This window comes from Artemia franciscana, chromosome 2 (assembly GCF_032884065.1).
Source record: "Artemia franciscana chromosome 2, ASM3288406v1, whole genome shotgun sequence".
NCBI classification, from domain to species: domain Eukaryota; kingdom Metazoa; phylum Arthropoda; class Branchiopoda; order Anostraca; family Artemiidae; genus Artemia; species Artemia franciscana.
The window spans coordinates 29,750,070-29,774,009 of NC_088864.1; the positions used below are offsets into that span (position 1 = coordinate 29,750,070).

Below are 23,940 nucleotides of genomic sequence, written 5' to 3' on the forward strand. Positions count from 1 at the left end.
AGACACTTCACGGATGCGTGTTTATTTGTTTTTTTGTTTTCTTTTTTTTTCAGGGTGACCGTATCGACCCAGTGATCCTAGAATGTTACAAGAGGACTCATTCAGACGAACATTAAAAGTTTTAGTGCACTTTTTAAGTGACCAAAAAAATCGAGGGCCCCTAGGCCCCCTTCCACGATAATTTTTTCCCGAAGTCACCGAATCAAAATTTGGGAGAGCCATTTTGTTCAACATAGTCAAAACCCTAATAGTTATGTCTTTCGGATCGACTTAATCCCCCACAGTCCAGGGGGAGGGGCTGTAAGTTACGAACTTCGACCATTGTTTACATATAGTAATTGTTATTGGGAAATGTACAGACGTTTTCAGGGGGAATTTTTCGTATTGGAGGGGAGAGGGGTCGGGGGAGAGGTTTGCGTGGGAGGATCTTTTCATAGAGGAATTTATCATGAGGGAAGACAATTTCCACGAAGGGGGCGCAGGATTTTCCAGCATTATTAAAAAAACATTGAGAAAATAAATTAAAAAAAGTTTTTCAGCTGGAAGAAAGGAGCAGCATTAAAACAAAAAACGAACAGAAATTATTACTTATATAAGGGGGTCCGTCTCCTCTACAGTTCCTCGCTCTTTACGCTAAAGTGTTTTTAGTAATTTTAATTATTTATTCTACGATCTTTGTGATTCAGAGGTCATTCTTAAGGAATTATGACAAAATTCAAGCTTTAGTGTAAAGAGCGAAGCATTGACGAATGGACGAACCCCTTCATATATATAACAAAAATACACAAATATAGAAGTTAATTCGTAAGTTACGTATATTTATTACAAATAAAAACATTTGTAAAAAAAATTAAAAGTTCTGGTTGCCATTTTAAGTATTAAACAAAAACTATAAACGCTGTTTCCAAAAAATCTCTCTTCAATATTCTTTCCCATTTATGATACACATTCCTTTTTGAAAGCCATGTATCATCAAAACAGAAAGGCTATAGCATTGTTTTTGGACACCGGCCGGCCCCATCACAGCTGAAGAGGTTAACATTTGGAAAAAAAAAATATACGATTTTCACCTATAGTCACTAAACCATGCCAATTGCAAGAGCTAAGTATGAAATAAGTACTAATACAGGCGGCTGACGGAAACAAAAGACCTAACAGATGTTTCAGCAATTTATTTTTTGACAGGTTTATCACTGGTATGATAAATATACTAGCTTTATCGCACCCGTGACACTTGAAAACCATCCCTGTAAACACGGTTGCAAGAGAGGATATTCAAACCACCCTGAAAGATAATTAATCAAAATAATGAAATTTCTATTTACCTCTGGCGCGATCACTATGTGACAGCTGACATCGTGAGAGTCAACAAGGATGGGCTGATGACGACTTTGATTAGTTAATCCTGTGAGCCATTCGAGGCCACAGTCGCAAATAAATGGATTTTGACCTAGCTTGATCCAAGTGATCTGGCTTTCGTCTCTAAGCCAAACTGCCGTAGGTTTAAGATACTGGATTGCATTCCTTCTCAAGTCAATTAACGTCATGTTTGTCTTAGCACTAAATGTATTGGCGAGTACATTCTGAATTTTATTGTTGTTGAGCAGTATTGTTTCCACCGAATTCGGTATCTGTTTCTCATTAATCATAGATATCTGGTTGAAACTGAGATCCATAAATTTCAAGTTCATTCGAGTTTCCAATTCATAGTAATTACTTATTTCAGATATCTCATTCGAATGCAAATCCAAGAATTCCACTGACAATGGCAAAAATGAGTAATCGAACAATTGAACCCCATTCCCTGATAAATTAACAAACCGTAGCTTCATTAAGTTTCGGAATAGTCCATTTATATCGTCAAGGAAATTACAATCGAAACGAATTTCCTGCAAATTTTCACTTCCGTCTAAACTACCTGGCTCAATTAGTTCCAATCGATTATTCGCTACTTCTAATATTTCAAGCTTTGACAAGCCATATAATGCTCGCCCCATGATACTCTGCAGTTGGTTATTATTTATCAATAAAACTACCAATTGGGTGGAATTGGCGAAAAAATTGTCTTCTACACTCATTATCGAATTGAATGATAAATCTAACCTCTTTAGCATTGTCAGATCAAAGATAGCCCTAGGAATGAGGGGTAAATTATTTCCCTTTAGTGACAATTGCGTTAGTCCAAGAAAAGGACGAAATGAACCATTGGCCAGCCTTGTTATATTATTATAATCTAGTTCCAATTCAGCTAGGCCACTCAGTCCTCTAAATGTATAGCCGTCAATTACATTCAGTTTATTGTTAGCGAGCTTGAGAGAGTGTAAGTTCTGAAGGTTGTCAAATGCACCAAAATCTACTCGCTCAATAATATTATTTGACAAGTCCAACTCTTGTAAACTAGACAGGTCTCTTAAGAGCCCGCTTTCAAGAACTCTTAATCTATTATTATTCAGCTTCAGAACCACTAGTCTCAGCAGACCTCGGAAAGGGTCTCTCGACAGAGACTTCATCCCATTGTTGGACAAATCTAATGTTTGTAACTCTAGCAGACCTGTAAATGATGCATCATTTAGCTGACTTATTTCGTTTTCCTTTAAAATTAATTCCGATAAACTTTCTTGAGCAAAAAATACCCCAGGCTGAACACTTTTAATATTATTTCTTCTAAAAGAAATTGAAGTAGCATGCCTAAGGCAATTTTCAGGAAATTGAGGCAGTTCTCGTAAATCAGTATTATAGAAGTTGACAGACCGTAGGTTCTCTAATCGACAAATTTCCAATAAGTTTCGAATGCGACAGCTTGTTATAGCGAGTTCACTGAGTTTATGATATTTAGAAAGGGGAAGAATATCGGCTAAAGCAGTAGCCGAACAGTTCAAAATAATACTGTGTGTTCCAGGGTCAAAAGTGGGAGGTACTTCTTGGTCCAAAATACACGTTCCTTTCCCTTTTTCCCACGTACAAAGGCAATTCATTCCTACGAGTATCATGGCCAGGATTAATAATTCCATATCTTAATCAAGTCGAATTCTTGATAAACTGGACACTGCTTTCTCCATATGGTAGCCGGGAACGCGACACTCTAGATCTGTATCTGAAAATAAGATTTAAGAAACGGTTAAAAATGTTCTAATAAAAGCGAAATAAAAACTCCTAAATCACTACTCGCGAACAATTTACAGCCCATACCTAGAAAACTAGAACAATAATATCAACCCCTGCCTTAGAAAATTCTGCCTCCATTTAATTTCTACCAATTACTCGTTCCATTTGGACTAACCTGTTTTTACAACGCTTTTTTTCGTTCAATTTTTGAACTGGGACAGTTCAGTTGCAATAATTCAAATATGACATATTACAAGGCACAAGTTGCTTTTGGCAAGCGACAATAAAGATACAAAATATTTTGGAAAAGTGAAAAAAAACTATAATATATTAAGTAGTGCTAAAAAAAGATACCAAAACGGCTCATGATCATTCGATTTAATGTGCTCAATTTGGAGTTTTATGATATAAATCTCAGCTTGACAAAAAAAAATAAAAATAAATTAAATAAATGTTATAAAAATTAATAAATAAATGTTATAAAAAGAAAAATGACACAACATTTTGAATTGCCTCTGTCAGTTTAGGATAGCATTCTATAAGCTAATTGCCAGCGAAATTTTAAGTATGATAACACTAAACATTTACTGCAAAATTGACTACAGACAATACCATAGAAGGCTATATGGGCAAATGTATTCGGTATATATACGTCATCAACAAGCGGTTTGAAAATTATAATCTTTTCCAATCACAACTTTTGAAACTGTTAAGTTGTATTTGTTTTTTTCCTCCACACAAGGCTAGAGCATACCAGATAGATGTTGACACGATGAATGCTAAGCAACGAACAACTTTTTCCATTGCCGAGTGCTCTCACAGCGAAACCAGCGTCGGTCACAGTAGATGAACAAGTTTTTCTTTGGGGGGAAAACTATATTATCCCTCGCATCTTTGAGGGGTAATAAATAAAAAAATGCAATTATCTATAAAACATCAACCTATATGAGACATTTTTCAGGCTTTAAAGACCTGAAGAACGCTAAAAGAACTTAAGATGTGTAATTAATACGCTTTATGGAAATCGGTATTATCATTAATGCAATTTTTCTGCCGTAATACTGCAAATAATTTGAGCTTCTCATCAAAATGCATGCTTCCATTATTTCGCTTCTTAGACTTTAGTATTTTATATGGACTGATAATTAGAAGATTTGGGCACTCGAAAGAGGATACGTATTTAAAAAAAAAAGGCGATCCATTATATGCTGAAAATTTAAGATAATATGATAAATTAGATCTCTCTGTGCGATTTTATGATGCGATTTTATGTATTCTTTTTCACTATAAATCTACAAAAAGTCCTTTGAAATGATTGATAGCTTTGATTGAGCCTTTAAACATCCCTCCACGACACTGTAGCTCCCTGTCAGTTCCCGTGGCGTCGATGCCAGGGGCAGGGGTTTATATCATCTTTTTTTTTGTCCCCACCTACATTCTTAAAAATAGCTTCTTTTAAAGTATCTTCGTTAGAAAATGTCTTTTTGGTGTTTTCATTGAAAAAAAAACGAAAAGAACAACAAGTTTACCCTCGTCTAGATATTAAAAATGCATTTTGCCTTCCCTCCAAGAATTTTCTTGAATTGACACCCCTAGCCTAAAAATAGCCTAGTCTGGCCTCGAAAACTAGCCTGGTTTTGTTAGTCAGCAGAAGATTTATGAAAAATATTAAGGTGGCTGGGAGAGGGAGTATACATGAAAAGGGACTGTAAACCTCCAGTTTACGGCTCGGTTTTAACTTTTTCCATAGGGATTATGATAGTGACCTTTTCATTCTTCCAACCTTTCCGCTCCAGAAACGGCACCAAAGTGCACTTTTTGGGTGCTACTCGGCACTTTATGATGGCGTTATAGAATTTAATTTTTAAAATCACGTAGGTATAGAAACTAGCTTTCAAATGAGCCCTTAATGAGCTATTTAATGTTCGGTGACGTAAAAGCGATGACGAAAAAGACAATAAATGTAAGACGCATCATACGAAATGTTACTTGCCTTGTTGTTCAATGCGGGGGAAGAGGTGGCTCTAATTTTTCTGTGTTGTATTTCAACAATGACAATTCTAATGAAGATCCTTTCATCAACCCGAAGCCATTTTTGAGAGATTTCAGGCTCTTTTCTGTAATTCCCATGAATTTATTTTCAAAATAATATTATCGAAATAAAAGATACCATTCTTGTATCAGCTACAAATGACATTTTTTTTGCTCATTCAACAGATTTTTTTTCCAAACGGGTTTGAAAACTTTTTGGTAGAATGGGCCAGGGTTTGATTTTTACTAGGTTGATTTTTTGCCTCTTTATTAAAAGCAAAACAGATCTAAGTTGTAAATTTGTGTTACAGCTTAATTTAAAACATTTATTTAGGACAAAAAGCAATTAGCATTTTTTTTTTCTGTCCACTTATAGTCATAAAGATAATTTTAGATAATTATTCTGGTGCTTGTTTTGCCTCTTTTTTCGTTTTTCTTATTTTTTTTTTTTTTAGTGCTTGTCTAAAATCAAAACTTTACAGTATGTTTAGTGGTGCTATTATTTCCAGTTGGTTCTTCCCTTCTGACTATGGGACGCTAGTCGCTACAAAAGCTGTAATACGTAATGAATTTTATTTTAATTTTTATTAAAACTAGCCTTTTTTAGCTTGTGTTTCCAAGGCATAAAAATATCTTATTATCACACGGTTTGGTCACATCCATCAAAGCAAAAATGAAAGAATAAAAATATGTCCATTTCCACTTTTGTTCGTAATCAAAATTTCAAAATAAAATGTATATACACACAATGTATATAATGTATAATTTCTTTCGTTGGAAACTGACAACAAAAGGCTTTAAAACTTGGTAAAGAGATTTTGAGTCAAACAGTTCCCAATAACGAACTGCAAGTAAGGAGCGACGCGACTCAACACTATCAAAAACTCTAAAAAATCGAATTTTAATATCAATATATACCAAAGTATTTGGTTTATTATGCCAATTCCAAATATATAAGATTGGTTAAGTTTAGTGTTGCTCATCAAAAGCTAAGGGTCTGAAAAAATTTACCTGATTTTCGAAAAAAGGGAACACCCCTAAATGTCAATCTTAATGAAAACCACATCATCAAATTCAACATGTCCGGGAACCCTAAAGAAGAAGTTTAAGTTCTCATTTGCAAAAATGTAGAAATTTGTATTTTAAGCGAGAAGAAAAGTCACGGATGCGTGTTTATTTATTTCGCTTCTTTTTTTGTTTTCCCCATGGGTGATCGCTTCGAACCAATAGTCCTAGAATAACAGGAATACACTCATTCGAACGGAAACTAGAAGTTCTAGCGCTCCTTTTAAGTGACCAAAAAGACTGGAAGGCAACTAGCCCCCATCCCACATTCTTTTCCCCCCAAAGTCATCTGATCAAAATTTCCAAAATTTTTAAATAGCCATTTTGTTCAGCATACTTGAAAAGTCCAGTAACTATGCCTTTGGGGATAACATGACCCCTACATTGCCAGGGGAAAGGTCTGTAAGTCATGAAATTTGCCCATTGCTTACGTTTGGTATTTTTTATTGGGAGGTATAGACATTTTGGAGGAGGGTGTCAATTTCCTGCTTTGGAATATTCCACGGGAAGAATATTGCGTGTGGTGAGAAGTATCCGGGGAGTGAACTTCCCAGGGAAATTTGCCACAATTCCTATTCGAAATTCTTTTTTTTTTGTCTTACCTTCTCTCTACTGACTCAGTTTTACTTGTGGAGGAATTGTCCGGGGGTAAATTATAACCGGGTTAAAAATTTCTAGAGTATCTTTCCGTAAGGGGGGGATTTTCCATAGGATAAATTTTCCAGGGGGAATTTACCGCGGGATAACTTTCTACTAGGTGGCGGGGGGGGGGATATTTGCGGGAAAACTTTTACATGAAGGAAGAGATTCCTGGCATGATTTTAATAGCAATCATAAATTCAAGTCTTTTTCAAATGAAAGTGCGCTATGAAAAACGTTTCACACGGAATAATCCACAAAAAATTCTGGGGGGAGGGGAAAATTTTCAGCTAGAATGGATTTGTCTGGAGGGAATTTCTATGGCGCGGGGGGGTATTTTATGTAGGAAGAATTTTTCATGGAGGTATTTTCCGTGGGGGAAAGGAATTTTCCATGGTGGGGGAGCTGGATTCCCTGGCAATACTAAAAAACAATCAGAAATTAAATAAAAAGAAGGTTCTTCAACTAAAAAAAACGAGCGATATCAAAACTTAGAACGAATAGACATTATTACGTATATAAGAGGGGTTGACCCCTCCTCAAGAACTTGCTCTTACGCTAAAGTTTGGCTTTCCCCCCTAGCTCTTTAAGAAAGACTCATGAAACACAAGGGCCGTTTAATTAGAATAACAATCTTTTTTAAAAGTCCTAAGAAAAACTTTAGCGTAAAGAGCGATGTTTTGAGGAGGGAGAGAGCCCCCTCATATTCGTAACAATTTCTGATCGTTTTAAGTTTTGACTTTGCTTCTAACTTTTAGTTGAAAAGACTTGTTTTTTTTTATTTAATTATGTACAAGGTTGGTTTTTTGAGTAAAATCACCATATTTATGTCAGCTTCTTCTGTATTAGATTAGAAAATAAGTATTTATAACAACGAAAGTTAAGAGCAACATTAAACTTAAAACGAGCAGGAATTATATTGTAGATAAGGAAGAATGCCATCCCTACCCCCCACTCTGACCCCATGCCAGGCCAATAATTGAATTTATGTTCGTTCTTAATTTCATATTAACGGTTATTCACAATATGAGGGAGCTACCGCCCTCTCTCAATCCTCCAAGTTTAATTTTGTGTATAAGAATGACTCGAGAGGAGGTAAGAAAAAAGTAAAGGTAAGTTTTAAAGAGCATTAAAACACGGAATTTCTGTTCGATTGAGCCCTCTACCGAAAATTGATGATCACTGGTTCGATACAAACACTACTGAAAATATCACCATTCTTCTACGGATACGAGGAAATATTTTATACAAACTGTTTAATACGGAGCTCTCTTAAACGTGAGGGGGATACCACCTTGCCCATTATTTATATATAGTATTGGAAATTGGGAACTATACAGACATTTTCAGGGGGATTCTTTCTGGTGGGGGGGGGGTATACGGGGAAGATCTTTCCATGGAACACTTTTTCATGGCGGAAGAGAATTTCCATGATGGGGGCGGTGTATTTTTCAGCATTATTTAAAAAACAATCAGAAATAAAATAAATAACATACAAGCTTTTTCAACTGAAAGTAAGGAACAACATTAAAGCTTAAAAAGAACAAAAATTATTACGCATAATAGGGGGATCATCCCCTCCTCAATACCTCGCTCTTTACGCTAAAGTATTTTTTAGTAATTTTGAAAGAGCCATTTATTCTAATTAAACAACCTTGTGATTCAGAGTCATTCTTAAATAATTGGAGCAAAATTCCAACTTTAGCGTATAGAGCGAGGTATTGACGAGGGGGGCGAATCCCCTCATATACGTAATAAAATTATACGAATATAGAACCTTGTTAAGTAAGTTAATTCGTAAGTTACATACATTTATTACTAATAAAAACGTTCGTAAAGAAAATTAAAAGTTCTAGTGGCTATTTAAAGTAGCCAAAAATTGGAGGGCAGCTAGCCCCCATCCCCGCCCCTTTTTCACAAATTCTTCAGATCAAAATTTTGACACAGCCCTTTAGCCAAAAAAGAGTAATATTAATATACAATTTTTTCTTTAATTATTCATGTACAGTGAGCCAAAATCAAAATCTGCATTAATTCAAAAACGTTCAGAAATTAAATAAAAAAAACAAGTTTTTTCAACTGAAATTAAGGAGCGACATTAAAACTTAAAACAAATTGAAATTATTTCGTATATGAAAGGGGGTGTCCCCTCCTCAACGCCCCACTCTTTGAGCTAAAGTTTTTTTTATTGTTTTAAAAAGTAGAGTTGTGAGAAAGAGTCAAACTTTAGCGTAAAGAGCAAGGCGTTGAGGAGGGGACAGCCCCTTTTATATACCGAATAATTTTTATTCGTTTTAAGTTTTTTGTCGCTCCTTACTTTTAGTAAAAAAACTGTTTTTTTTTATTAAATTAGCGGCCAATCTATTGGTGATAGACACAAGGGTCAAACCATCATAATAAGTAAATATTAAGGGGTAAAGTAGCTTTGGCTTGCATATGATTCATTTTTAAAAAAGTGACAAGAATTTGGCTTAGGTTTTGTGTCTTTGGACAATATAATACAGTAGTAGCTTGCATACTATTAAGAAACAATATTAATAGGGTTCGAGAATAAACAGAGTAAAGTTGGATTTAAGCATAAATAACATGTTTTGAGTTTTTTTTTCACAGAACATGTAATCATTTTCATAGAAAAAAAAATGAACATTCTGTTTTAAAACCCCTGAGGGGTTGAAAACTACAGCGTTTAATCAGTGGCACACAAACAAACCAACGTATCGCTCCGGCCATATTTTTTCTTGTCGGTTAACCAAAGTTCTGTTAACCCTCAAGCAAATTCAGCTTGATTTCATCCGTGATAAATCAAAAGGTACTAAAAGCATGAAATGAATTTTGCAAGAGAGTATAAGAACTGGTGCATGGCTTTTGAGTCTTTTTTTGGCAGTATTACAATGAAGAAGGTATATACATAAAGAATAAAAAAATATGTAAAGTAAGTCATTCCGGGGGAAAGAGGCAAATAGAGAAATATACAAAAACAGACACGTTTGAAAAATACAGACAAATGTAACATATATATGTATGTGCCTTAAGATATCAGGGAGGCACAACGTGCCTCGAGTCTGGTCCTAAAAATAATTAGGCTGACTTTAGAACATCGAGGAACTGTGGAAGCAACTCCAATACCACCAGATTGTTTTCTTAAGAATTCAAGAAGCACGAAGAGGAAACGATGCCTTAAAAAAAGTCCAATATTTTTCGTATATTGGGGACAAAACAAAAATTTTAAATTGAAATAAGCTGACCGATTAATAAAGTATGCTCATCAAAGGGGTGAGTTATTAATATCAGTAGGTCGGCATGTTCAAAGAGACTCTAGGTCCTAAGGACTCACACACAAAAAATCTATCAGAATAATCTAAGTGATCTGGAAGAAGACGGAGCACGTCCCTACTTTGCTCAAGTTTCTAATCTGAACCAATCACAAATGGGATCACAATACCAATTGAGATGCAAAATAGGCAGAAATTAGCTGAAAATCCTAAATTCAAAAATGCAAACTATTAGCTAATACAAAAATTACAATTTACACATTAAGAAGGAAACTGCTTCAATAAAATACCATTGTTTGCTAAAAACATATATTTTTACTTTGAAACACTAGAGGATTAAAAAAAAAGAAAATAAAGCAGTAAATGAGAACCGAATAGATTTCTTAGTTTATTTCTTAGATTGCACAGTCTATTAAAATGATTTAATAGCCCAGATTCGGTAGTGGAGTTTGGATAAAGCTGTCATTGGCAATATGAAAAGAAAAAAACTTATTTGTATTAATTAATCGAGGTCATTGTTTCTTGTATTCACGTATAACTACTTCTACAGTGGAAATACAGTTTCCACTCTACATTACATACGGTAATGTTTGCTTGTATTAGGAATCGAGATTTTTTTTTTCTTTTTTTTAGTCACTTCTTTCACTTCATTATTTTTAGCAAGAACAATCACATAGGAAGCTTCTAACATGTCTGCAATAGTCCATAAGGGATTAGATAGGGCTCCAATTATAGTTAGCAGTTTTCATTCAGAGAAAATCCAATCCAAGAAACACGTTCCCAATCAACGTTTGTATTGAACTCACGGATCTATCGATTCAGAGAGATCCCCATAATCCCCCAAATACATGGACATGGAAAGAAGTATTTAGCGCCGAATTCCTTGGCTTTCTATTGAGATGAATGAGGAACTGTCTTTAAAAGGAAAGAAAATGAGGTTTGGATGATTGGAAACTCCCTCAGGCAAAAGGTGACCGCTTTGTACTCTGAAGAAGACTGATTACGTTCTTTTTATTTCAGTAACTTTCCTTAAACATATTCTTTGCTCCTCCATATTAAGCTGGTAAGTGATATTGTTGCCGTTTCACGCATTGCTGTATTCAGGCACATATGGAGAAATTCACTACGGAGTGGGACAAATTCGAAAACCAAAAAATATCAAAGTTATACAAAATACAGGCAATATGGATAAAATTATAAAAATCTCGCGATTCGTATCCAGATTACACACTACTTTATTCTAAAATACGTCATAATGTATATTACCTATACATTAACAAAAACTCAAATCTAATAATTACATACATTTACATAATTAGGTCAAAACCAAGTTGAAACAGATAAGTCTTTAATTGAATCGCCACTCTGGAAAAATTCTATTCTAGTAGAGAAACGCAAAATGAAGACTAAGTACGATGAGAGGCTACATAGTCAGCAAACTATATAGCTTAGCTTAGCTATGCAGATGGGCACGCACTCTATCCTAATCAGTAACATGCGAGGAGTGGCTACACAAAGCGAAGGCCAAACTTTTAAAAATCAAGTCTTGGCAATATTTCCATCAATTAAGAATGGAAATGATGACTTCAATCCTAGACTTCTTTGCAAGAAAATTTGTTGCTTCAATTAGTGAGAAGAATCCATAAACAATTTTTAGGCTGTATAAAAATAATTCAAACTGAAAAGAGCAGAGCTATGAACACTAGAAAAAACATAAGAATATGCTACATCTTTTCCAGGGATTAATTTAAAACATTTTCTCCAAAAAGGAAGTTTTCAAAGAAAATTAAAAAGCCATATTAAAACCTAAGACAAGCAGGCATGAATCCATACAATTCAAACTTAAACGAACAGAAGCTAAAATGGATAATCACATCAAAAATAAAGATAACAGATCATAAATAGAAGGGCAAGTAAATCTTAAAAATAGTAAAAATTCAAAGCAAGTCAAAATGAAAACGAACAAAAATTACTACAAACTACAGTTTGCTTTTTGTCCCATTCCCACTTAACCTAGCCGTAAAGTCCTAAGCCCTGTGTCATTTCCATTTTATTGAAAACTTTATGCTTCTTTTAAAATGTGCTTTAATTTCTCGGAACATTGGCGGAAGAAAATAAGTCACCATAATAATCAAAAAGACTTGAAAGAACTAATGGAAATAAATTGAATGTTTAATATATAATGATATTAATTCCTGAAAATTTTACTTCACTGTAATGTTTGTATTTCTCAGTGTTAAAAATACAAAAAAGGCTGATAATATATTCTGTTTTCAATAAAGCGCAAATGCCGTAATAAGCTTTAGATGTTTTACAGTTAGGGGAAGGGGAGGAGGACATCTACCATGTATATCAGTATTTGTTTTGTTTAGGCTTGATATGATTGTTTATGCTGATTTCTTATCGGGTTTTGGTTTCATTTATTCTTTGATCGTAATTACTGGTTGCTTGGAGTTTAAATTATTAAACTTTTTAATTAAATTTTATTAAACAATTATTAAAATTTTTGCTGGTTTTAAGTTTATTATGGTGCTTACTTTTCTTTTAAAAACTTTTTTTTGCAAATTATTCTTTTTAATTCACGCAGTACATTACAATATAAGTTCGAAAGGAATATTTACCTTTGCTTTCTTTTTGTTGATTGCTGCCGTGCCGCTTTGTGTATTTATGCTAAGAATCGCCGGGACCAAAATTAGCCAACAATTTAGTTTAGAAAAACTAACCATATAAGGTGCAAACTTTTCAATTAAAATCTATCTAAAGAGAGACGTCCATAGGGGGCTCTCCTGCAGACGTTATGAGGGATCATGGCCAAGGTTGTTTCAAGGTTTTTGTTCTGAGGGGGGGGGGAGGTAGAAAAACGAAAAAAACATCAAACATTTATTAAAATGCCTTTTTTTACTTTCCTAAAGCCATTAAAAAAATGTCCTCCATATTCACCTCTCCCTTAATCTATTGTAACGGCTAATATAGTTGGTTATATCAGTGTCATTTTGCTATTAGCAACAGTTTGGCTGGTATTGTAGGGCTACCTGAATCGAATAAAGACCAGTTGAATGATCGTATAGAACATCTAATCAATCACGTTAACTTATACAACGGGTATCTGAGCCACTATGCCATAATATATATTACATATAGTCAATGGGGTTGGATAAAAGCAATTTTTGTATACAGTTTGGTAATTATACACTGTTATGTCTCACCGCTGGGGTATCGAAATAAGAGTATAATATATATATATATATATATATATATATATATATATATATATATATATATATATATATATATATATATATATATATATATATAATATATATATATATATATATATATATATATATATATATATATATATATATATATATATATATATATATATATAAATAATAACGAAGACCACACTGCCTTTCCATAATACAAGTACAAAAGAGAGAATAATGAGGACTTTTTTCCCAAGACAGTTAACCAACAAAACGGATTTGAATATTTCGGCCCTATATCTAAGGGCCGTCTTCAGCAAAGAAACTAATAAACGATAAAATACTTACAATAAAAGTCCTCGGCTAAAAATCCATTTTTTAAAAATAGCCTTTGCAGCATTACTTGTTAACGAAAAGTTCAGCCAAGACTGTGTGATAAAAGCTAACATTTTACAAGCTAAAAAGGTTCATTCATTGAACTAACTGTATATATTAAAAATCGGAATAATTTCTTATAGGCAATATTTGCCTTCTCTGCAGCTAATCTTGTAGTTCTTCCGGGCTTGATTAACTACAAGATTAGCTGAAGAGAAGGCAAATATCGCAATAAGAAATTATTCCAATTTTTAATAAATGCAGTTAGTTCAATGAATGAACCTTTTTAGCTTGTAAAATTTCGTTAAGAAGTAATGATGCCAAGACTATTTTTAAAAAAAATGGATTTTTAACCGAGAACTTTTATTGTAAGTGTTTTATTGTTTATTATTTTCTTTGCTGAAGACAGCTCTCAGATATAGGGCCGAAATATTCACATAGGTTTTGTTGGTTAACTGTCTTGGGAATAAAGTCCTCATTGTTCTCTCTTCTGTAGATGTATATATATATATATATATATATATATATATATATATATATATATATATATATATATATATATATATATATATATATATATATATATATATATATAATATATGTATATATATATAAATAAGTTGTCTGTCTGTCTGTCGAGTGACGTTACTGTCCGCATATGACGTCTGAATTATTTCATCATATACCAATTCAAAAACGAACGTATTCAAGCCGAAGTAGCTCAGTTGGTAAAGCGTTATGTTCCAGGTTCTAGGTCCGAGAGGAACCAGGTTCGAACCATGGCTTTAGCATTAATACAAAAGAAGTAAAAAACTAAAATAGGAAAAAATTACAAAAAAAAACTAAAAAAAAGGTAAAAAACTAAAAATTAAAAAAAGAATAAAACTAAATAAAGGCAAAAACTACAAAAATAAAAAGAAAAACTAAAAACTAATAAAAAAACTAAAAAACTAAAAAATGAAAAAGAAAAAAATACTAAAAAAAAGGAAAAAACTGAAAAATAAAGGAGAAAAAGAAAACTAAAAAAAAATAAAAATAAAATAAAAAAAAACTAAAAAAAGGTAAAAACTACAAAAAAAAACTAAAAAAAAGAAAAAAAACTAAAAAAGGTAAAAACCAAAAGAAAACTAAAAAGAAAAAAAGGAAAAAAAATTATTTCATCATATACCAATTCAAAAACGAATGTATATACAGACCGGGACACGGCTGGGACACAGGGACACAACTACAACGGGGACGCCGGGGGCACAGGGGGGATATATAAATGACGATGGGGACACAGGGAATGTTTGATTTGCAATCACCATCAACAAAGCTCAAGGGCAATCATTAGAATATATTCACAGGTGGGACACAGGGACACAACTACAATGGCACGTGACTAATATGGCACGTAACGACTTATGCGCGCGGGAGGGGGGGTCTTCGGGGGGGGGCACGAAGCACCCCCACCAACTAGGTGTTGGGTTGGCACGAAGCGCCACCCCAACAGCTAGTATATATATATATATATATATATATATATATATATATATATATATATATATATATATATATATATATATATATATATATATATATATATATATATATATATATATATATATATATATATATATATATATATATATATATATATATATATATATATATATATATATATATATATATATGTATATATATATATATATATATATATATATATATATATATATATATATATATATATATATATATATATATATATCAATATATATATATATATATATATATATATGTATATATATATAAATATATATATATATCAATATATATATATATATACATATATATATATACATATACATATATATATATATATATATATATATATATATATATATATATATATATATATATATATATATATATATATATATATATATATATATATATATATATATATATATATATATATATATATATATATCGAAATAAGAGAGCCCTCTCTTAAGAGTAAAAGCTATAGTTCTTTCTCTCTCACATCTGTCGTCCGACAAGCTTTTTCGCTAGCAAATAAAAAAAAAAATATATAGAAGTAATGTGAGCCGTAATAGTTTCACACAACTCTTTCATCTTTTTCAATTTTCGGCCCGTCTCTATAATTTGTTGCTATCTTGTCCACTTTCTTCAATAGTAAGTAAATATATGACATAGTTCATAAAGCATAAAGCAATTCGTGGCCGACGCCCAAATATATCTTTCCATCACATCAAAAAAGGAAACCGAATTTACTTCCAGGAGATGGAAAGCCGGCGTTAACAGCCAGAAGGAAATTCAAAGAAAACAAAATCTATCCTTTTCCCGTTCTAGTCACAGAACCAATATGACAAATCTCTTTTAAGATTTGTCCGCATCCATGACAAAATGACGCGAGTCAACAAGACGAAGAGTTTAGATAAAAGACTGTGCATAGGAACGTACAAATGATTTTATTTCGGGGGAGGGCAGATTCTGATGGAGAATTGCGGATAAAATATGATAGAATTATAAAGAAAATAGAAAAACTTTTGGGGGTTATCAGAAAAACCTAAGATTTGAAGGGAGAGGAGGTGGGCCACACTCCATCACTTTGAGCTCAAAATATCTCGTAGTGAATATCCTTTATTCAAATTTGTCTAAAGGCGATTTAATCTCAAGAGAGGGTATAGAAACAGTCGGTCACATTAGAATTTTTCCGCAGGACTCCAACACAATACAGCCGAAAAGTTTAAAATGCCATGAAAAGTAATATTTAAGGTTGAAACTACATTCAGCCTCAACTTAACCCCTGCTGAAAAAAAAAAAATCTTGGCTTCCCTCCCCCAGAGATGCAATTAAGTCGGTAAGGGAAATTTGTATCTATATTTGAACATTTTATCGTAATATTACCTAAATCTGTTGGTAAGATATACCCAAATAAAATATAATAATATACTCAAATATTAATGATACTACTAATAAACCCAAATTCCCCAGATATTAATAATATACCTGAATAAAATATACGCTAAATAATTTTTGATAGAAAACACAATAAAAGGCGTTTTCAATTTACGTTTTTCTGCTGGTAAAACGTCAAAGCAGAACTTAAAAAATCAAGCAGAACTGAAAATTGATGCAGAACATCAATTTTCGTGTATGCGAGACTAAGGTTTATAAATATGCGATCCATTTGAATTTTCCGAGCAAGTTGAACAGTAATCTTGTCGAAAATAAATGTAACTCGAATATACTTCTCATAAATTTATACTCCGCTTCATACTAACATTTCTCACCTCAATATTGCTGCTTAGCTCGCACAATCTATTCCATTTCCGTTGAATATTTCTCGCTAATTTCGAAGAAAAAGAATGCTAAACCACTTAGATTAACGAATTGGTGTCATAAGGGTTGAAAAATTCCGTTGTGTTGATATCAGTAATCATTAACTGAAAGAATTATTGAACTACCACCAATTCAGATGATTATGCAGAGATACAATACACGTCCAATAAACATTTTAGAGCTCTTGAGATGTCACAGATGGACTAGCCCCCTTCCTCACCTTCACGCATGTGCTAAACAATTTTCCTATACAGTGCATACCTACCCTATGTTTCCAAAAAAATCTCTTTCTCTTCTGGTTTATCTGCCAAATTTCGTAAGAAGAAGGAAAAAAAGATATAGCTATTGTCTTTCCTTCTGTTCTATAGACTGAGTTCTTCTTTTTGCCAAATCAATAGCTTTAACAATAACGATTTATGGAATTTTTGAAGAACTATTGCATCTAAAGTTTATTGTATTTTCCCATGCAATCACAAACAAGTAAGTCTTGATTCTAGAACTTTATGTTTGAAGGTTACTAATCCATAGGTTTCATGTAAATTCATCGAATCTGATTTTTCATAAAATAAATGAATCTGAACAATGGAAAGCTTAATAGTCTTAAAATAGCCTTATGATAACCTTCATCTTATGGTAAACCAATTTGATAGGACTACTTAGCCAATGTAAAATTATTACAATGCATCAAATTCATTCAAAGTAGAAGAAACAGTACTTTTTAAGAAGAAATATTACACCAAAATTTCATAAGCTTCTAGACTACCGGTTAAGTGATACGCTTATCATTTAGTTCGTAGTCCTTTTTCTCCATTTTTTACTCTATCCCTAGTTTTTCTCTTCGTTTTTTTTTTCTTTCTGTATTTTGTCAGGTTTATTTCTCATTTCTTTTAGTATGAATAATCATTTTCGTAGTTGTAAATGTGAAACACCCATACCCCCCACCCACCCCGTACGGCCTTGCTTGATGCCCTAACTCTAGTGTTGCTGCTGGGATATTTACATCTCCAAACGTTAGTAATAGCTGTGGACGTCTTTTGTTGGATTGGATCTCCGGATCACTGCACAGTTATTTTAAGTTTCACATGATTCACCTTTCCTTTTTAGCTTTTTTTGTGTGTGTGTCCTCAAGTCCGAATTTACCAATAGGCCCACTGGGCCTGGTCCTAGGGGTAGACAATGCCAGGGGGCGCAATAAATTATCACCGAGTGATTTTTTTTCTTAAACTGGACCAACGTTAATTATCGTTTAAGTGCCAAGTGCATTCCGCTGCCATGCAGCCTATTTGGTAAACATATCACAGTTCATATTTTATTGACTTACCAATAAAGTGAACATACCACTCGATGCCTTTTTTTATGTTCTTTAATCCAATCGCTTCTATCGCAAATTCAAATTTAAGCACTTTCTTATCCAACCTAACCTAACTATAAATGATTTTGGCACTGAGAAAATGTAGTATTATTTTGTCGAAAACGACCGAGAAAACAGGGCTGAGAAAACGTAGTATTATTTTCTCGAAGACGACCGATAATTCATACTTTAATTGAAAATTCGTCATTTTTAAGAGCTAAAAAAAAGTGCTTAAATTTGAATTTGCAATAGAAGCGATTGAATTAAAGAACATAAAAAAGGCATCGAGTGGTATGTTCACTTTATTGGTAAGTAAATAATATGAAATGTGATACGTTTACCGCTTAATCACAGAAAAGTGATATTAAAACAACACATTTTTCCCAAGAATGGCAGCTGAAAATTCGGTATCACCTCTTACTTTCATTACTTTCGACTCATCAGTTGCGTTCTGTTCACTACTTTCACTATCCCCGAATTTTCCCGACAGTTTCATTCACTTGACACAACTGCTTTTCAAAATAGAAAGAAACTCCTAAACTAGAATTTTACTGAGGCTTTATGGTGCTTTGCAGTTTTCTAAGACTTTCAAGTAAAGAGGAGTAGAGATAGGAGCTTGATAAAACCTTCCCATAGCACAGCATAGGCCTGAGCTCTTTTCACTAGGGCAACTATTTTCCAAAAGAGCAAAAAGCCGCATACTTAGAATTTTACAAATATTTGAAGGTATCAAAACTAAACAATATTTTATTACCTCAAATCTATAATACCATAAAGATTTCCTGTTTATATTTTGTACTCCTTATATTTTTGAACAACACCCTTATTGTTACACACCAGAAGCCAAGAGCCAACTGACTGCTGCTACGGCAAGTCCTCTAGAGATCTGCCTCATTACGGATTCTTAGCGCAAAGTGGAAGGGGATGGCGAGGGGCTCGTTAAGCAGAGAGGGGAGCTAAAGATGTGCTAGGTCGAGTTTTTTTCAAGACCAGAAGTATTTTATAATGAATTGCTTTTGTTTTGGTTTTTTATTCAATAAAAAACTTGGTTCAATTCAATGTATAGCCCACCTGTTTATTCCATTTACGCATTAAAAAAATATCAGTGAACAGTAAAGAGCGGATTCAAAGTTTAAAAAGGCTGGAAATTAGCTTATATATCACATTAAACTTAAAAAGAGCAAAAATTACCATGAACAAAATAAACAAACTTCAAAACGAATAGACATGACCACAGACGTGAGATTAGTGAGTTGCCACCCCTCGAGCACCCCCCCCACCTTTCCAAGGCAAGGGTATGGTTTATGCTTTACTGAAAAACAAATTCATTTGAAGCAGTAAAAAGTTTTGTTCGCCTAATTATTAAAAACACCCCTTACTTTTTCTTATGCATTTTTTCCCAAAAAAAAACATCCGTCCGAATTTTGGGATAACCACTTTGTTCAAAATAGCTGAAAGGTCAAATAACTATACCTTTGAGGATTGCATGACCACCTACAGCCCCGGGGGGAAAGCTGTAAGTCATGAAACTTCCCCTTTTTACATATAGTATTTGTCATTGGGGAGCAAACAAACATTTTTTTTGGGAGGGGGGGGGGAGAAGGGGTTATCTTATGCGCAAAAATTGTTCCGTATGAAGAATTTTCTGTGGGGGAGGGGGTAATTTTCCTCGGGTAGAATTTTCTATGGCAAGGGAAATCTCCAGGGATAAACTTCACAGGGGATATTTTACACGGAGGGGTTTAAAAGGATTTTTTTTCGGTGGGTTTCACAAAAAAAAACTTTGAAAAACGCAACAAAATTTGTTTATATTCATTATTTTACGTTTTTACGAGTCAGAAAAACACTTCGGTGGGGGGGGGGGTTCAAACCCCCTAACTCCTCTCCCTGTATACGGCCTTGATCAACAGTGACTTACAGAAGAAAGTAGTTTGTTTTTTTACTAATTTTTACTGTGCCAGGAAATATTGGTATCAAAGAGCCTCTATTGTTCATCCCGACCTATTCAATGTGCCTCCTGTTTTCTATGGTAGATTCTGACATGTATGTTTGAAATGCAATAATTGTATAGCAGGTTTCGTTTTCACTTTCCTTGGTACTGTAAACTTTATCTACAACATCCCAAAGTCTAATAAGTATTATTACTTATTTTACTTATTTATTTAGGGGGGGCTCAAATCCCCTAACTCTAAAAGCTAGAAAAAACTAGTTTTTTAGGATTATCAAGTAATTTTTGGCCATTTTTAGCTTTTCCGGTTCGAACAAGGCATTTCCGAGCCGATTCCACTTTTTCCCTTACAAGTTATTCTCCGTTATAGAGATGAAAGTAACTATATCTCAGAGACAAAAGCATATCAGAATCCAATCGTTGGTACACCAACCAGCGAAATTTGGAAGCCTATAGTCACCGAAGATGGCCCTAGTATAACAGGCATTTGTTACTTCTGTAAGCTAACTATCCCTGCTAATCCCTGCTAGCCATGCTAACTAGTATTACTACTTCTGTTCTAACAATTGAACTAAATCAGAAGAGTTTAAGTGCATCTAGGTTTTCAAAAAAGCATAGATAAAAAATAAATATTCTACGCTTTTGCAGATGGGTGCTTGAAACCTCTTCAGTAGGATTCTTTAATTGTATTAATTGTGTTAAATTGTATTAACACTGAATTTGACTGTGCGATTTTCATTAGCATTCCCTTATTTTTGAGGGTGTTTTGCCCTTTTTTATAAATAACACAAATTTTTACAGGCTCGTAGCTTTTGATGGGTAACAGTAAACTTAATGAATTTTATATATTTGGGATCAAAACCAAAAGATGATTCTTTCCGTCAACAAAATTATTTTTTTATAGTTTTGGTTACTATTGAGTCAAGTCGCTCCTTAATTACGGTTCGTTCAAGGTTCTCAAACTTCAAGGTTTTTAATTATAAATAATATTAAATTAAAACATTTTCCATTTTTCCTTTGGCAGGTAGCAAAGCTCCTACACAAACGAAACGAAAATAATAATAATAATAATCAGCGTTTTCTGTACAGCATTGTCTTATAGATTCTTCGTCTGGTGTATATAAAATATAATCAAATAAGAGCTGTAGTAATATTCATAAAACAGACAGCTTCCTGAAGTACGTGACAAAAACACAATAACAATCAATGGACACTGCATTCTCAAGAATGGTTACACAATTTGTGGAAAGTAAATTAAGAATCCTGAGAGAGAACAAGGACATTTGTTCAAGGGTATGCAGCAACTAAGGACGAATTTTGATTTATTTTGAAAATAGGCATCCGCCTAAATTTTTCTGAGAATGGGTTAAATTGCAAACGATTTTTCAGTGAAAGAGATAAAAGTTTGAAAAACCATTTTTATCCGTGTGTAGTGCCTCATTTTGCTTTGTTTTGTATACAAATATCACAGTGCATCTTAACATTTATATATATTGTTTTATATAGGACGGGGGCCAATAGCCCTTGCGGTCCCTCGTTATTTTGAACTACTTATGGTTATGGTTGCATTCATCATTCTTTTATCAGCCGTTGATATCAACTTTAGTTTGCAAATCGTTTCAGATCCTGCTAAAATCATTGATCTTGGACCCTTGGCACTGGTTTATTTTTATTAACAGTTATTTAAGAGATGTACTGACAACGGATGTAAAATTTCAATTTCTTTTTTTAGTAGTGTAATTGACAACATTATTCTCTGCAGTTCAATCAATCAATCAATTTGTTATACTAAACAAAAAATTACGTGAAGTAATTACTAAGCCTAAGAAGCTTTGCTTGTAATGGGCCAACAAAACAAAAACAAGCACTTTTATAAAGCAAATACAATAAAAAAAAGAACATACAATAACGCACATACAATAAAAAGAAGAAAAAAAATCTGGAGCAAGACAAGGACATTTGTCAGATAGGAGATTTATAAGGAAATTTAACATACGACTGGAAAAGAATTTAAATGAAGAGAAGAGATAAAAATTAGGATAGAATACAAAACGATTTTAAAATCTGAAAAAGATAGTAAATGAAGAGAAGAGAGACATATCAATTAGTATAGGAAAAAAAACTAAACTGGAAACACCCGATGAGAATTCTTCCTGGGATACATTAACATAGGCAATACTTCTGATAATTAATAAAAGAAGGCACTAAACTTGACTTATTTAACTTTCAGCAGAAATCAAACGATGAACCGTCCCTCCTGAAAAGAACCTTAATATTAATCCAAAAGACCAGTTCGGATTGATGTTGCTTTATGCTCGGCCCTATGAATAATTTTTCGTTAAAAGTTCCCCAAAATTGCAGCTATTTCTGTCCTAGTGATTAGCCTGGTCACAGCACTTTCAGTCAGTTATTTCGTGCATGGTGATTTGTTTTAAATTTGGATTTGTAAACAAAAGAAAACATTTCTCGCACAATCGTAGCGATTTACTAAAATGCAAGGGAGGGGGGAGAGCAAAGATTTGTTTCTAATTATCTCCCTATCAGAAGCGCCGTGCATACACCCAAACTTCATCTTCATGAAAGAATAACGAATGTATAAAGAAAGACGATGAGCTTTGTTCCCCGAGAATCCACTTGTCCACATATCTTTCAAGGATAACTCATCTTGATAGGGTGAGACCCCCCTGTACAAGAAAATCTGGGGATCACCCTTCGCTAAAAAACCTTCTACCCTCAGTTTGATCATCCCACTTTCCACGTCTTACATCAGAGCCATCGCCGATTATGGATGGCCGCAGTATGCCAGTCCTCTGAAACCGTTATTGGCAACACTCCAAAAGATCCAAAATAGGGCATATAGGACAGGTCTAGTCGTTCCTCACGACTCTCTCCAATCTGTTAGTGAGATGTTTGAAGTTGCGTCGATGGGTATTTTGTACAAGGACATATATTCACCACCTTTTCTAAAGCTTTCTAGTATTGCATCTCCAAATGTCCAACTGACAAGACGGACACGTATGCACACAGTTCAGTCCAATTATCTTGAGGTTGGCAAGCCAAGAATAGAGTACTATAAGAACAGTTTTATTTTACTTTTCACTTCGACATGGCATGATCTTCCCGGGGAAATTATTCCTATAAGATTCTCAGTTGACTCTTTCAAAAGAAGATTCAATAGTAATCTAAAACCTTGATAGAGGACTATCAGCAAATAAAATATTTAATCATACCTTGCGCCACAAATTTAGGATTAAAAAAAGGAACCCTTTTCAATTCCTCACTCATAACGGATGCGCCGCCATAACATTGGTCAATACACAGGATCAAATCTACACTGAGATTTTCTATAATTTCATAAATCGAAGGGAATAAGCTTTCAATGTCTAATTTCTTATATAGTAGTCGATTAATCTCCCTACTACTTTTCATTTGATATTTCCCTCAGTAGGATCGCTAATTGTTCTTTTCTTTAAATGTCTTTTGACTCGACAAGAATAGTTAAGCAATATAGTCAAAACACATGGATTCCTTCTTTTGTTTGCCACCATCGTTCTATTGGGGCTCTAAGGGGTGGAAAAACTGCTGGAAAAGGGCTTTCATTGA

The 23,940-nt window shown here is 33.5% G+C and overlaps 1 protein-coding gene across 2 annotated transcripts in view; it reads right to left on the reverse strand.

Annotated features, from left to right (window-relative positions):
* Positions 1 to 19,245, reverse strand: part of LOC136039926 (toll-like receptor 6) — a 59,195-nt gene extending 39,950 nt beyond the window's left edge. Inside the window, exons 1-2 of one of the 2 annotated variants that reach the window (XM_065723916.1) lie at positions 19,144 to 19,245; positions 1,326 to 3,094 (exon numbers count right to left, since the gene is read on the reverse strand). In XM_065723916.1, the coding sequence (XP_065579988.1) occupies positions 1,326 to 3,011 (1,686 nt within the window). In that variant the 5' untranslated portion in view covers positions 3,012 to 3,094; positions 19,144 to 19,245. Of the gene's footprint in view, positions 1 to 1,325; positions 3,095 to 13,666; positions 13,721 to 19,143 lie in introns of those variants that run through there. The other variant, XM_065723924.1, reaches the window with a different exon arrangement.
* Between the last annotated feature and the right edge of the window lie 4,695 nt (positions 19,246 to 23,940).